General features: G+C 42.2%; 4 protein-coding genes across 9 annotated transcripts; 3 read left to right on the forward strand and 1 right to left on the reverse strand.

Moving 5' to 3' along the window:
- Positions 1-579: 579 nt before the first annotated feature.
- Positions 580-1,850, forward strand: LOC128302782 (peptidoglycan-recognition protein LA-like). The gene is made up of 5 exons (XM_053039633.1): positions 580-583; positions 799-1,005; positions 1,092-1,321; positions 1,387-1,593; positions 1,656-1,850. Exons 1-5 carry the CDS (start codon positions 580-582, stop codon positions 1,848-1,850), a joined length of 843 nt encoding a protein of 280 aa, XP_052895593.1.
- A 2,450-nt stretch (positions 1,851-4,300) lies between these two features.
- Positions 4,301-11,129, forward strand: LOC128304559 (peptidoglycan-recognition protein LC-like). 5 transcript variants are annotated; one of them, XM_053041754.1, is made up of 7 exons: positions 4,301-4,656; positions 6,474-7,178; positions 7,264-7,494; positions 7,620-7,771; positions 9,830-9,977; positions 10,047-10,316; positions 10,505-10,634. In XM_053041754.1, exons 2-6 carry the CDS (start codon positions 6,620-6,622, stop codon positions 10,295-10,297), a joined length of 1,341 nt encoding a protein of 446 aa, XP_052897714.1. In that variant the 5' UTR covers positions 4,301-4,656; positions 6,474-6,619; the 3' UTR covers positions 10,298-10,316; positions 10,505-10,634. The 5 variants fall into 5 exon arrangements, with proteins under 5 accessions (XP_052897714.1, XP_052897711.1, XP_052897713.1 ...); XM_053041751.1 differs by lacking the exons at positions 9,830-9,977; positions 10,047-10,316 and adding an exon at positions 10,728-11,129 and having other exon boundaries at positions 10,505-10,658; XM_053041753.1 differs by lacking the exons at positions 9,830-9,977; positions 10,047-10,316 and adding an exon at positions 10,728-11,129 and having other exon boundaries at positions 7,264-7,419; positions 10,505-10,658.
- Positions 11,116-11,890, reverse strand: LOC128304561 (RING-box protein 1A). 2 transcript variants are annotated; one of them, XM_053041757.1, is made up of 2 exons: positions 11,809-11,890; positions 11,116-11,685 (listed from the first exon to the last, which is right to left on the reverse strand). In XM_053041757.1, the coding sequence occupies exon 2, from the start codon at positions 11,669-11,671 to the stop codon at positions 11,342-11,344; it is 330 nt and encodes a 109-aa protein (XP_052897717.1). In that variant the 5' UTR covers positions 11,672-11,685; positions 11,809-11,890; the 3' UTR covers positions 11,116-11,341. The 2 variants fall into 2 exon arrangements, with proteins under 2 accessions (XP_052897717.1, XP_052897718.1); XM_053041758.1 differs by lacking the exon at positions 11,809-11,890 and adding an exon at positions 11,755-11,774.
- A 51-nt stretch (positions 11,891-11,941) lies between these two features.
- On the forward strand, positions 11,942-13,099 carry LOC128304560 (SOSS complex subunit B homolog). The gene is made up of 2 exons (XM_053041756.1): positions 11,942-12,060; positions 12,152-13,099. Exons 1-2 carry the CDS (start codon positions 12,041-12,043, stop codon positions 12,840-12,842), a joined length of 711 nt encoding a protein of 236 aa, XP_052897716.1. The 5' UTR covers positions 11,942-12,040; the 3' UTR covers positions 12,843-13,099.
- Positions 13,100-13,497: the final 398 nt, after the last annotated feature.

Below are 13,497 nucleotides of genomic sequence, written 5' to 3' on the forward strand. Positions count from 1 at the left end.
AGGGATGAACATACCCAACTCTCTTGGGAAATTCAAAGATAGGTTATCACAGAACGTTTTTCTTCACTATTTCAGCAAGCAGGGTACGATTGGCCGGGGCTCTGTAAGATTCCGGTACAATTTGAGTAGAAGCATGCATTTATTGATTTTTAAGAACAGTTCTTAATATCAAAAGAGGTTGCAAGCCACGTTAGATAAAGATCCCACAAACTGGGATACTATAATCTACGAAAGTGCACCATGAGAAGTTAATTTCAGTTTTCTCTTTTCTCATGCATTACAAACGCGGACTCTGTGCTCTACTTTAAAATGGACCGTATAAATTCCCAAGGTTTGCGGTTCCTTGGGGTTCCCCGTGTACAATGTAATGTTGTTTAGATATTTTATGAACCATGTTATCATTTTGGGTACAATGAATGCATTTTTTCTTTGTTCGTAAGAATAGCCGTATGGACATTTTTATCACGTAGCTGGATATGTAGTCCGTGCTACGAAGAAAACGGTCCGGATGGGTTTTCGTCTCGATCCTGTCGTGTGGAAACAGTGCCGCTACCAAATACACCACCGGGCCACTCCATCATGAGTACATTTAGTAGCAGTAGAACATAGAGGGCCTACCCTCAACTGAGTTATTCCTCGATAAGCGTCAGATAAGTGCATCATATCAGTGAATTATCGCAAACCGGAACGTTTGAAGGACGTTGAAGTAATCTATTACGTTTCTGATCACATCAAATATAGAAAGAAATTATTCTCATATAAACTCTTCTACGTCATCTCTCTTTTTTTCTTTTTCAGATGGAAACAACAATCAAAACAAGCTGATGCCACCAAATACACCAACGGGGTTGAAGTATGAACGCGTTATCGTCTATAGCATAATCTTTCTATTCATAATCGCAGGAATGGTACTACTGTTTTACGTTATCTACCTAACATACCCTTCGAGCGATAAGATCATCAGTAGGGAAATATTTTTTGAGGACGATTCTTATTCCAAGTCCAGTGAGTATCATCTTTACGACCCCGGTGCAGGTGTGTGATTGGGGGTTCATTCAAAAATTTCACTCATTGAAAGACCCCTTGTGTAGTTCCCAATCTCGGAAATGGGCACGTGGTCATTGATCGTAACAACTGGGGTGCACAGAATGTACATGGACCGTACGAGCTGACACACCCCATACCGTACGTGCTGATAACTCACATAGGCGTCCACTCGGAGAACTGTCCCGATGTGCACGTTTGCTCCATCAAGATGCGCACACTTCAGGATGCAGCGATCGCTGAGCGGAATCTCCAGGACATACCGAGCAATTTTTACGTAGGTGTTATATTTACAGCTATTATGTCGATCGGATTATTCAGCTTTTCCAAGCCATATTCCAGATCGGTGGTGATGGAAACGTGTATGTTGGGCGTGGGTGGGATACGGCTAACGCGTACGCCAACATGTCACTGGCCGTTTGCTTTATGGGTGACTATGGACGATATGAACCAAACGATCTTCAACTGTCGGCCCTAGAACATCTGATGACTTACGGAGAGAAAAATGATCTTTTCACGAAAGATTACAAAATTGTTGCACACTCCCAGGTAAGAGCTGAGTGTGAAAGTATTGCCTATAAGGGGTGAGATTTAAGTTGCTATTCTTTCAGACACGAGCAACACGGAGTCCCGGTATAAAACTGTACGAAAAGATAACGAAACTGTCCAGATGGTATCCATGCGGACAAGCCGGTTATGAAAAGTGTGGCGTAGAGATCGGTCTACCGGCCGTTTGGGCTCAAGAATATCAGAAAACCACTACAGCGACAAAACCTCCCAACAGTAATAACACGCAAACTATTTAGAAGGTTACTTATAAAGGCCATGTATAAAGTTTCATAAATATATATATTTTTTTGGTACTATCTGCGTTTCTTTTATCCAACATTATTTATGACCAACGGAATTTTAATTATTAAGTAGTAGTATTACTTCATCTACCACTCCCACAAGTAGATTCTGAAGAACTTGAGTGGTTATTGCAGACAAAAAATGGTAATTCTCCATGAATCTTGGACATACTCTTGGAAAAACATTATCCACTGCCTCCACTTTACGTACAGCAAACACTTTAACGCGTATAAATAAATAGGATAAATTCCGTTAAAATTGAGCATCTTCTTAGGTAAGATATACGAATGATGTTTAGCTACGATAGGACAAGAGTTATCATACCGATGCTCCATCGGAAAGGACTACAAATGGTAACCAAACAAACAATAGAATCATAGTGGTCAATAGTCAATATTCTTTTTGAGAATATGCATATGTGTATTGAGCGATCAAACGGAAGAGCAATACATTAAGGTCCACCGTGTCTCCCACATTTAAAATTCAACATTTTACTATGAATGGAACCCAAGTCATGAGTGGCCACCGATAAATCCTAACTCAAAAAATATTGCAGAAGCCTAAGTGTACCGTGTAGAATTTATAAAGTTATACATACATATATGAGGCAAATCAGTCTTGCTTTCCCCACTGTACATTCGATTATGTCGTTCCCATTCCTGGTGAACCCTCGTCGGATCCTACTGATTTTTATATCCCGGTCAAATTATGCTTGCCCCCGCCTTTTTATCACAAAAAGGGGAAAAACTAAAGCTTGATCACAAACAAAATGCACAATTTGATCGCTACATCGCTACATTTCTTCCTACCAGTCATGCTGTTGCATTGAACACCACTGGGTAACAACAACGAAAAAAACCGAAAACAAACGAAAAATAATCTTATCAGTTCAACAGATGCACATTCAATCGAACAACGAACCCAACCGAGCATTTTTTTTTAGTTTCTAGTGTTTGACTTTGGAATAGATCATAACATGGTGGCCTACTAGGACAGCTGAATTTGCACAACCAAATTCGTTCCTTTAGCCAAACTTTATTCTCCTTCACTCTTCTACATTGTTGTCAGTGACGCGACCATGTTATCGTTGGTAAGTAAACATGCGAAACAGCGGTTATCTTACCGGTTTTCCTCAGTTCTCACCAGTCCACCAGCAAACGGTTAGCAGCAGTATGTAAAATTGCAAGCAATACACCGAGTGGGATTTGGATTTATCGCGGGTGCGCATGCCGACTGATTGGATCGAACTCGATTACGATTGGAGCAGCACTGTACAACGATTCGATATTATCTTCGCACTATAAGCTGCAATTGGAAAAGTCTATTCATTTAGCATGTTTTAACGCACGGCTATTGCGCCATACGAACCATCAATATCTCATTCACGGTACTCGCAACCATGCTGTCAGTTGCGCCATTTGTGGCGTGCTGGTTTGTTCATTGTTCGAACATCTTCAATTTCTGCGTTACTGCACTTTTTATTTTCTTCCTTATCAGTGTAAAGTTTTGTGTGCTGATTGAAATTAATTGTAGACGCGATAACGGCAGACGTAACATCTACTTTCCCCCCGCTTGTGTGGTTGTCGACCATTATTAGTTAGCCCTTCCGGTGACACTGTTTTCGAGTGGGACACAGGTGAACAAAAGAAAGGCCAGCGATTCAGACGTAGGCATGTACAGTGAAACATGAAAGAAATAACACAGAACTCGCTGAAACCACTTCAACTCTGAGGCGTTTATTGCAAGCCGGGCCGAAGTACGGTAATCATCACCAAACATCATCATCCAGTTTGTGGTGTTTCAGATAAAAAATTGAAAAGGATTTGCGTTCACACAAGTGTATTTGTGTAATGGTTTCCACTAGTAGATAGTGGCCATCTTTAATATATTTAGATAATTAGTGCAGCCTGTTTCGTTGTTGGAACAAATTGCACTCGTGAAATCAGAGGGAATTGTTAATTAACCCTTTGCACGCCGTGTCAAAATAGCATAAGGCCAAAACTAAATCAAACACCAAGTTATTGCCGTGGTTGTATGCTACTGGTTGGCTGCCAAAGTGTGAAATCATATAAGATATTACGATAATAACTAATTCACTAAATATCAGACTTATTCCACATCATATTTAATTCCTGTAAAATTTGTTGCCATTTAAATATATTGCACATAAATATCATTCGTGCGCGATGTAAACACATAACTGAATATTACAATACCCTTTCCCAACTCGCAGTGCTCACAGTGCAAAAGTATGCCAAGCTCGCGATTCCAACAAACACGATCGCGCTCCATGAATGTGTGTGGTATAGCGAAATGTGCGTCAAAAAACCGATGTGGCGGTGTTGGTTTGTCCCATGCTTCCAGCTCCCGCAAGATGATGATAGTAGTTGATAGATCGTGAACGCATACGCAACGATTCGGTCATCGTGGTCGGTACGCGCATATCCGCGTAACATCAAGTTTTGCTAAACAAAGGTTCAATAAAACCTACTTCATTCATGTCAGTGCAACAGCGCAACTAAGCCGAAGTGGTGTATTCTTGGAATTTTGCGATCCGTTAGCGGTTATTGGGGGCAAGTTTGTGGAAAGGATTCCTGCGATTACTTTCGAACAAGTTCATTAATTATTGGTGGTGTGTGAGTGCGTGACAGCAAAGCAACGGGAAGCTCGACAAGAGATAGGCTAAGATAGTGTGTGATAACAGTGATTTGAAAAAACATAATTTGAACGTGTCGCATATCAATTCACGCATAAATTAGTGTAAGTGTCATTTAATTCGCTTGTGTCCATAATAGTGCAATTTTTAAACATATTTGCTCACATGCCATCCGAGAAGGGTGAGATGCGCTAATTGAGACAAGATCCAATTGTTTCCATCCATTTGGTGTTGGTGATTTGCTACGGGAGACAGAACAAATAACCTTCAACAAAGCTCACACTGCCGACGACACGCACGAACACATGATCGGGTTGGCTTGTCGATCGTTAGGAGGTGGTGGGATCAGTAATAAATGGTGTTTTTTGAGCTTTAAATTTTTTATATTCACATCAGTTCGCACATTGAGAAATGCGCAGTTTTGAACGTGATACTCGGAGCATTCGGCTGAACAGTGTTTACCGAACATGTCAAAACTAATCTTACTACACACCAATATACAATGTACGGGGTACTACGGAACAATGCGAAGTAGAAGATGCTCGAGAAGTTGAGGCATTCTAGGAATCATGCTAGCTTAACAGTTCCGGTGGAGACGGCAGTGACTGTGAGTGAGCCAAGGATTTTGCAAACGGCTTAACCTGATGATCCCATACCACTTCGCGCGAACTTGTTGGAGTTAGTTGTATTTGTGCAGTGATAAGGAAGATGTTTTAGCTGCCGAGTATAGTCGTGAATGACGGCAAGACTTGCACCGTACTGGTTTTGTGTATGCGTAATGTGGCTGTGTGAACAGGGGCGTTTTAAACCTCTTGTGTATAAAGTATGACAATTCGCAATTTGTGGAATACATATATTATATATGTTAGAAGAAAATGGGAAGTTAAGACAAGTTGAGACAAGATAAGGGATAAATCGAAATTCTGAACAAAAACTTAAACAGTTCACAATACGATACCGAATGAAATAGATGGGTTAAGGCCAATCGTGTTAAAAGATTCTATATTCTTCAACTCTATTGGCAACAGAAAGTTGAGCACTGCTAAGCAAGAAACGAAATTGATGTGTTAGCAAACATAACGAACAATTTTCTAGTTTTCTATTCTTTGATGTAGTAGTAGCTCATGTTACCAAGACTGGTTATCAAAACTGGCTAAAAAAGATCATAAATTCCGCAAACTAGAATTATAGTCAAGGAAAATTTAAAATACTGGTCAAGATGTCGTGCACTTATGTTACCGAAAAGGAACATCGCATTTTCTCTGGAAACATTAAGATTAAGATCGTAGATGGATGGAGCCTTCATAGTTTGAAATATCTTCGGTAACGAAACAAATGATCTTTCAGAATGATAGTTAAACCACTTACTCTAATATATCTTCCGTCTGAAGATGATAAAAGATGGAAAAGGTAAATAGATGGAAGCAAAAAAGTTGTGTCGGAATCATTGCTTTGGTCCAAAGTTGATGCACCACTTACATTGCCCTTGTTCCGTACCATTCATTCCTGCGACATTCACATCCAGCCGCGAAGAAGAGTTCTCTTGCAACCACTCGTGCACAATGCAAACAGTGAAGGAAGTGAATTGCTTTTCTATTTCTTAGGCGCTTATCAGTACTTCGTCATGTAAAGTTGACCTCAGTGCAAACACATTATCATTATCATGAGTGTAGTGTGCAATCGAGCGATAGAAACAATTTTAAACAGCACGAACCCCACAAACTCTTGGCTCTCGACACACATTGTTTACAACAGCATGCTTCTCGGAAAACGGCATAACCCTTACATAATAATGTGCATATCTAACTATATAGCTATTTCCGAGAAAGTTGTCTATCCGAAGTTGTCGTTGTATCTGGAATGCTATAATAATGGCCTTCGTGTGAAGATAATGTGACTAATGGCAAGTTTATTTTTGCAGACTGATTTCACTCTTTTGAGGGTAGGGTGAGATCCGCCAGCAAAGATGTCTCTCAATATTTGGCTCAGATAATACTACAATCATCGTAAGATACATCAGACAGCTCTGCACATAACTAGTACTGCAACCTCACTAGCCAAGACGCAATGACACTGGCAAGGAATCAAACAGGGGAAAATGGAAAACCATTCAAGACCGAATACTTTACGACACAATCGTCACCGAAATGTGGCGTTGATACGCCCGCGGGTGTAAACAGCCTGAGTATCGTAACCGGCACGACAGACAGCACCAGAGGCAGTCTCTCCAATATCTCGGCGTCATCCATCAAACGAACAGACAACCCTTGCGATGACGATTCGAGTGCCTTCGATAGCAGTAGCGATACGGAGTGTGATGATGATTCGATCAAGCGCGCCATTGACCGCATCCCGGGTACGCTGGTACCCGGGGAGGCATGCGTTCTTCCGAACGGGAACCTGAAAGTTGGTGCCGAAGCGATCAGTCCCGCGATCAGACCCAACCCGGGGGCCTCCAGTATAGGTGCGATCGCGGTACACAATTCTTCAGACATCACTTTTGGCAACAAGACGTACATCAAAGGGCAGGTTGTGATAAAGAACATCTACCAGGATCGTAAAAATGGGAACACCAACCAGGGATATCGTGAGCATGAAAATGATACTAACGATTCTTCTAAAAAAGGTATTGTCAGTCACCTACGATCGCAGTACGATCGCCTTACTCAGTCGGCCATTAAAGTATGTTTCCATTGCTCTACCATCGACAGTACCTTCAGCATCTATACCTCCAGAGCCACGAACCTGGCAAACTAGTCTTAAGACAATCATCAAGGACAAACCCTTGCTCAGCTTTATCGTCATGATATCGCTCATGATTGTGCTGTGTGCCATCGTAGCGGTCATATCCATCCTCACCGCGTCAGGTAAAGCTAGATTAAGGCCCCCCGTTGGCGATGGCGATGACAATCGTCCCAATATCCCACAGGACAAGGACATAGGTACAAAGCGTACTTTTTAGCTAATTTCTTAACGAACCTACGAACTGCGCTGTAACCACATTTGCTACTTGGTTGAACGGTATATAACAAATCCGCGATTTTTTACTTACGTTTTGCTCCCACAGAAGACGACCTGTTCCCGGATCCGAAACCACTGCGGCTGGTTACGAGAACCGAGTGGTTGGCTCAACCATCGCGGGGCGAATTGGCCGATCTGAAATTGCCGGCGAATCTCGTCATCATTGCGCACACTGCCACCGAAGGGTGCACTACTCAGGTAAGCCCTCAAACAGGACAGCAAAGATAAGACGGCAATGCAGTGTAAACTTTCACATTATTGCTATATCAAGCTTTACACTTTATCGCAATGGCGAACATTTGTGATTTGCTCGGAGAATTTTTTGCACAAATGAACCCATTTAATGCTTTCTTACGAGAGTTGCACAAGTTGTTGCACAGTTGAATGTAAGTGCATTGCATTGTAGAGTAATAAATGCTGCCTAAATAAGAAGCATTGTTAAAACCATAAGCTTGATGCCGAAAGCTATAGCAAAAGTCACCTTACATCATGTTGTACTGTTATTATATTCACATTTATACATATTTATCGTCGATGATTTTTACTACGTTCTACCATTACCATTTGCTACTTTCAGCTGTGAAATTTGTGTAAAGCAGATCATCATGCGCATATTGTATTGTGAATCATTTTACTCCTAGCGTCCGGTATGTGTGCAGTCAAGTCTCTGTCATTTATTTCGGTGTGTGCAAACAAAACGATATTGTTTCATTAAGTGCTTTGTAGCTATGCGATTATATTACCCCCAACACGATCATACAAAGGATAGCTCGTTTAGCGAAGAGCTATGCTCCATGCTTTGCGAGTTCACTGTGCTACAGCACGCTTGCGATGAAGTAAATCACCACTATCTCTCCTCACGTGCTACATAACATTCAAACAAAACAATGTTTAGATCAAGCGATGAATGTTTTCCGAATAGGATATCATTTTGATGCAAACTCTTCTAGGGCAACAATTGTCCTATACAAACGCTTTTTTACTGTCTAAGCATTGTTTTAAATACATTACATTATCACAAACAGTTTCGAAGTAATCATCAAAATTATTTCTATACTTTCTCCTCTAAGTCTACCTCTAATCCTGTTTAATTTTTCAAACCCCTCTTACACTTTACACTACTCTCTTTCTATCAAAACACTTCTGCCTCTTCGCATTGCTGGAAATCACGTTGAACCTTATGCGCAGCAAGCATGCATAGCACTAGTGCAATCAATTCAAAGGTATCACATAAACCAAACGAATTATGGTGATATTGGATACAATTTTTTGATCGGTGGCGACGCATTCGTCTACGAAGGCCGAGGCTGGCTCAAAGTGGGTGCCCACACCAAAAGTAAGTGCACAGTCGTCCCAAGCTACCGTTTTCTGAAGCTTGCCAATTTTTACTTCGCGTTCGCAGATTACAACACCATCAGCCAAGGGATTGCCTTCATCGGTAATTACGAAACCGTTGATCGGCCAACTGAACAACAAATGGAACAGTTAGAGCTACTGCTTCACAACGGTACCGAGGGTGGTTGGCTTGCCCAGGACTACAAGCTGCATGGAGCAAGCCAGTTAAAAACCACCATAAGCCCGGGAAAACTGCTCATGGAAAAACTGCGTCTGCTGCTACATTTTAGTGAAAATGTGTAAAATTGGAAACGCATTCACCAGAGCAGACGGAAATAGGAACGGGATCGTGAAAGACTGATCAAGGGTCTGCAATGTAAAACAAATCAGGGACGTTCATGCAGAAAAGAGTGCGATAAATATGTTGAGCAATCTTTTGTAAAGCAACATGTTTTTATCATTTATTAGCTGGTGCTACAATTTGAAAAACCCATCAATTTTCCTAGTTAAGAGATCGTACATGATCGTGGATTTGAAAAATGTTTACTTCAGCTTCGGATGTGTTTAAGCTTTCAATATGTTTTTACGACAGTACGAGAATATTAGATAAGAAATGAACAAGAGCAAGATGTAATAAAACTCTTCCATCACAAAGACGACTCATAAAGCGCAATAAAACATGCTGCCTTGCGATAGTCAGACTGTTTTGTTTAGGATGACTTTTTCTTGGTGTAATGATCTACTCATATCATGTATACCATCATTGGTAGTCATTTATACCTTCTGGCAGTAACCAGAACGTCATAGTCCTTGCTCCATGGGGGAGCGGTCCTCATGGATATTTGAAATAAGTAATATTTAAATAATCTAAAACGAAAATCTTCTTTAAATTATAACATTCTTCTACTCTTACTGTTTCAGGCGGCGTGTCGATTGCGAGTGCGTTATATACAATTGTTTCACATGGATGGAAAAAACTACGACGATATAACGTTCAATTTTCTCATCGGCGGCGATGGACAAATCTACGAAGGACGTAATTGGTATAAAGTTGGCGCTCATACGCACGGTAACAGCAACTCTCACAACACAGGACAAAAGCTACAACTAATCATACATGATCCATTATTTTTTACAGATTACAATACCCGCAGCGTAGGGATCGCCTTCATAGGCAATTATAATTATGCTCAAAAGCCCACCGAAAAGCAGATGGAGCTGTTGCAATATCTGCTCCAGTACGGTGCTAGGGAGAAATACATATCGGAAAACTACAAGATATACGCTTCGGAACAATTGGATCCAACAGCGCCAACTGGAAAATGGTTGATAGAGGCACTTCGAACCATACCAGAATTTGTAGATACAACAAAAGAAGGCAACGTGTAGTAGATGGCTTCAGTATTAGGTTAGTTGTACTGTTGCGAATATCATCAAGATACTTTCAAACGTTTAAAATATACATCAGACGCGGTAGCAAACAAAAAGATGTAATTGTTTTTTTGCCTCTAACTGTTTTTAGTTGATGCGATTATTTTCATCAAATTGCCGTCGTTTTCATTCCCACATTATTTGCTTTACATATTCCTTCCGCAGGCGAAATGCACATATCAGGTGAAGCTGATCCAGGAGTTTCACTTTGATCCCGATTCCAGGAACTTTTCTGACATAGGGTATCAATTTCTCGTCGGTGGAGATGGCAATGCATACGAAGGGCGAGGATGGACCAAACAAGGAGCGCACACGAAAGGTATGCGGATCATCAGGGTAGGGCCTCTACATAAAATTTGATCCAACGTGACTTGTTAACCCTTCGTAGGTTTCAATAACAACAGCATCTGCATAGCGTTCATTGGCACATTCATCAAAGAACCGCCACCGGTCGCACAGCTGAGTGCAGCGAAGCAGCTTATCCAGCTTGGTTTGCAGGGTAACTATCTAGCTTCAAATTACAGCCTGTATGGGCACCGGCAGTTGGCACCCTTCGAGAGCCCGGGCAAGGCTTTGTTCGATATCATTAAAACATGGCCACATTGGTCGAATCACCTGGACGGGAATCATTGGGTTGAACCGGACAATGCAGCCACAACTACGCAACCCAATCACAACCTCAGCGGTGTACGGACCAACATCCTTGAGGACCTCTCTTGAAAAAGACAAAAAGACTGTGATGATGAAAATAATCGAATAAACTTATAGCATTGTGTGTGTTTACGTGTACATTCGCTCTTCGGTAAAAGAGTTCAATTTATTGTATGATGCATGTGGATCGCATTTTAAAATACTCCTTTTATTCAGATCCTCGGAACGGGTGTGCACGAACGTTCCTTCCTTCCGCATACTAGATCACTTCCGCATGCTACCCGACCAATTTTTGTCCTCTTCGTGTAATTCGTTCAAGCTAATCGGTGTTGCGCGCTGGTCAATATCACCTTAATGGCCGTACTTCTGAAACTCCCACTCTCTGTTGTCAAGCGGGCACACCTGCCGGGTCTTCAGCCACCGGGAGATACAGTGGAAATGGAACGCATGATTACAGACACCCCAAGCCACTGTACATTCTTCACTGGTGGCCGATGCCTGATTCGCCTGGCACTCGATGCAGAGGTCCATAATGTGATTCCGGCAGATCGCACAATTGTCCACAACAATGTCCCAAGCCCACAACGCTACCGCATTCCATTTTTTGACCTCGAAACGCTTCCGCTCACCTCGGCTGCTACTGGATGTTGGTGCCTCAAACTCTTCCTCGTCGATATCCATGATATTCGTAATTCCTGACAAAGCGCAATTTGTGTATGAAATGTACTGCTTTCTGTTTTCCACAGGTCCAAAAGTTTTCTTACAAAATGCTACCAACGAACAAAGAAATTTCGCAGACAAGGATCAAATGAACTTACCTTTGCAACCGCGATGGCGTATTTTTGCTGTGCTAAATGACAGTCATTGTGACAGTTGCTACGACGCTTGCCCTTGTCCATTTCGCCCGTTTCTATTTCCTGCTGCAGCATCTATTTCGCTCTCCACCCGTCATCGGGCGAAAACAAACCATAACATTCGGGCTGTAAACAAGGAGTTTCCGCAGCGTATGGAATAAAAAGCACTTTCTTTCAACTGTTCTACCGATACGCTATGGCCGTTAATATGTACGGGTAAGTTAAGCGCACAGATGCGTGAACATAATGCAATTACGTTGGAAGTATGCGTCATAATATTGACATGCTGACTTTATTTTACCAACAGTCCGATGCAAAACCACCCACCACCGAATCCGAATCCGATTGATCTTATGGCCATCAAGGACATCTATCCGGGGATGAAAAATATCAATGTGATTTTCATCATACTCGAGATTGGGCCGGTGACGCTAACGAAAGAGAATCGCGAAGTACGCACGTTTAAAGTGGCCGACCAGAGTGCTGCTATTAACGTGTCCATTTGGGACGAGCCGGGCAAACAACTGCTGCCGGGCGATATTGTACGTTTGACCAAAGGGTACGCAAACGTTTGGCGGCAATCGCTTACACTTTATTCTGGCAAAAACGGCGAGATAGTACGACTTGGTGATTTTTGCTATACCTTCAACGAGATGGTGAACATGAGCGAACCGAACCCCAATCTGAGCGCTTCGATACCGCAACCCGTCCTCAACAATGGTTCGGGCGGAGGACCAAACGGTGGAAATAGCAACAACGGCACAGGAAAAGCTATGGGAACACCCAAACCGGTTCCTAACACTAATCCCCTACTTTCGGCTGGTGGTGGAGTACCGCCGAAGCCACATGCCGCTACGACACGCTACTCGGTAGCCGTGGCGGCAGCAGCAGCAGCTGCTTCGCCACCCAACATCATGAAACCAGCGCAGAAGAACTCCCCCCGAACCGGTCGTAACAGTCAAGCAAAAAGTACGGGAGTAAAAGGCGAACGCAGATAACAGTTAGCAGATGCGCTTTGTGCATCCACTACTGTCAGCGATAGTTTTATTTTATCTTCTAGCAATGTAATGTAATGCCACTGGATTCATGTTTCACATTTTCGGCGCACTGCTGCTAGGAATCCATTCATTAACGGCCACTGTACAATCAACGGCATAACATTCCTGTGTGGAAAATGTTTACTAACGAGCAAACATGCTTTGGGTGTTGTGTGGCAAAAATAAATCGAAATCAGCGTTTCCTCTCTATTACTGGATTAGTATTGCTGATTCACTTTTGCTGCGCACTGTATTTTCGCCCGAACTTTGCACCGAACCGCCCTGTAGTGTAAGTGGTGCGTGAAATTAGCCCTTTTGCTTCGTTCGCATTCTATTTGACAAATTCTTCAGACCAAACAAGCTGTTTCCAAAACTTTCTTTGATAAACCCGCGTTTCTCGAGCAAAGGTGAGTGTTTGTAATGATTTTCATTATTTTTGTGCACTTTCCACAATAAGCAAACGCATTGCGGTGCAATTTGTGAGCGAGTTTCCCCGTAAATAATTTCATAATTGCACTCGAGGGGAAAAGAAAAACAAAGCAGTGTCATTGCTGTCAAACTCAGTTATCCGGGTACGTATGTCAATAGACGAGGTCTACGCAGCTCGTTGTGCAAG

The sequence above is a fragment of the Anopheles moucheti genome, chromosome 3, assembly GCF_943734755.1.
Source record: "Anopheles moucheti chromosome 3, idAnoMoucSN_F20_07, whole genome shotgun sequence".
Taxonomy (NCBI): domain Eukaryota; kingdom Metazoa; phylum Arthropoda; class Insecta; order Diptera; family Culicidae; genus Anopheles; species Anopheles moucheti.

Coding starts and splice junctions, on each gene's coding strand:
- LOC128304561 (XM_053041757.1), bottom strand. CDS start 11,671: ATGGATATCGACGAGGAAGAGTTTGAGGCACCAACATCCAGTAGCAGC.
- LOC128304559 (XM_053041751.1), top strand. CDS start 6,620: ATGACACTGGCAAGGAATCAAACAGGGGAAAATGGAAAACCATTCAAG. Junction 7,179..7,263: donor TAACGATTCTTCTAAAAAAG/GTATTGTCAGTC, acceptor TACCATCGACAG/TACCTTCAGCATCTATACCT. Junction 10,659..10,727: donor ACAAGGAGCGCACACGAAAG/GTATGCGGATCA, acceptor AACCCTTCGTAG/GTTTCAATAACAACAGCATC.
- LOC128304560 (XM_053041756.1), top strand. CDS start 12,041: ATGGCCGTTAATATGTACGG. Junction 12,061..12,151: donor ATGGCCGTTAATATGTACGG/GTAAGTTAAGCG, acceptor TTTTACCAACAG/TCCGATGCAAAACCACCCAC.
- LOC128302782 (XM_053039633.1), top strand. Junction 1,322..1,386: donor ACATACCGAGCAATTTTTAC/GTAGGTGTTATA, acceptor GCCATATTCCAG/ATCGGTGGTGATGGAAACGT. Junction 1,594..1,655: donor AAATTGTTGCACACTCCCAG/GTAAGAGCTGAG, acceptor CTATTCTTTCAG/ACACGAGCAACACGGAGTCC.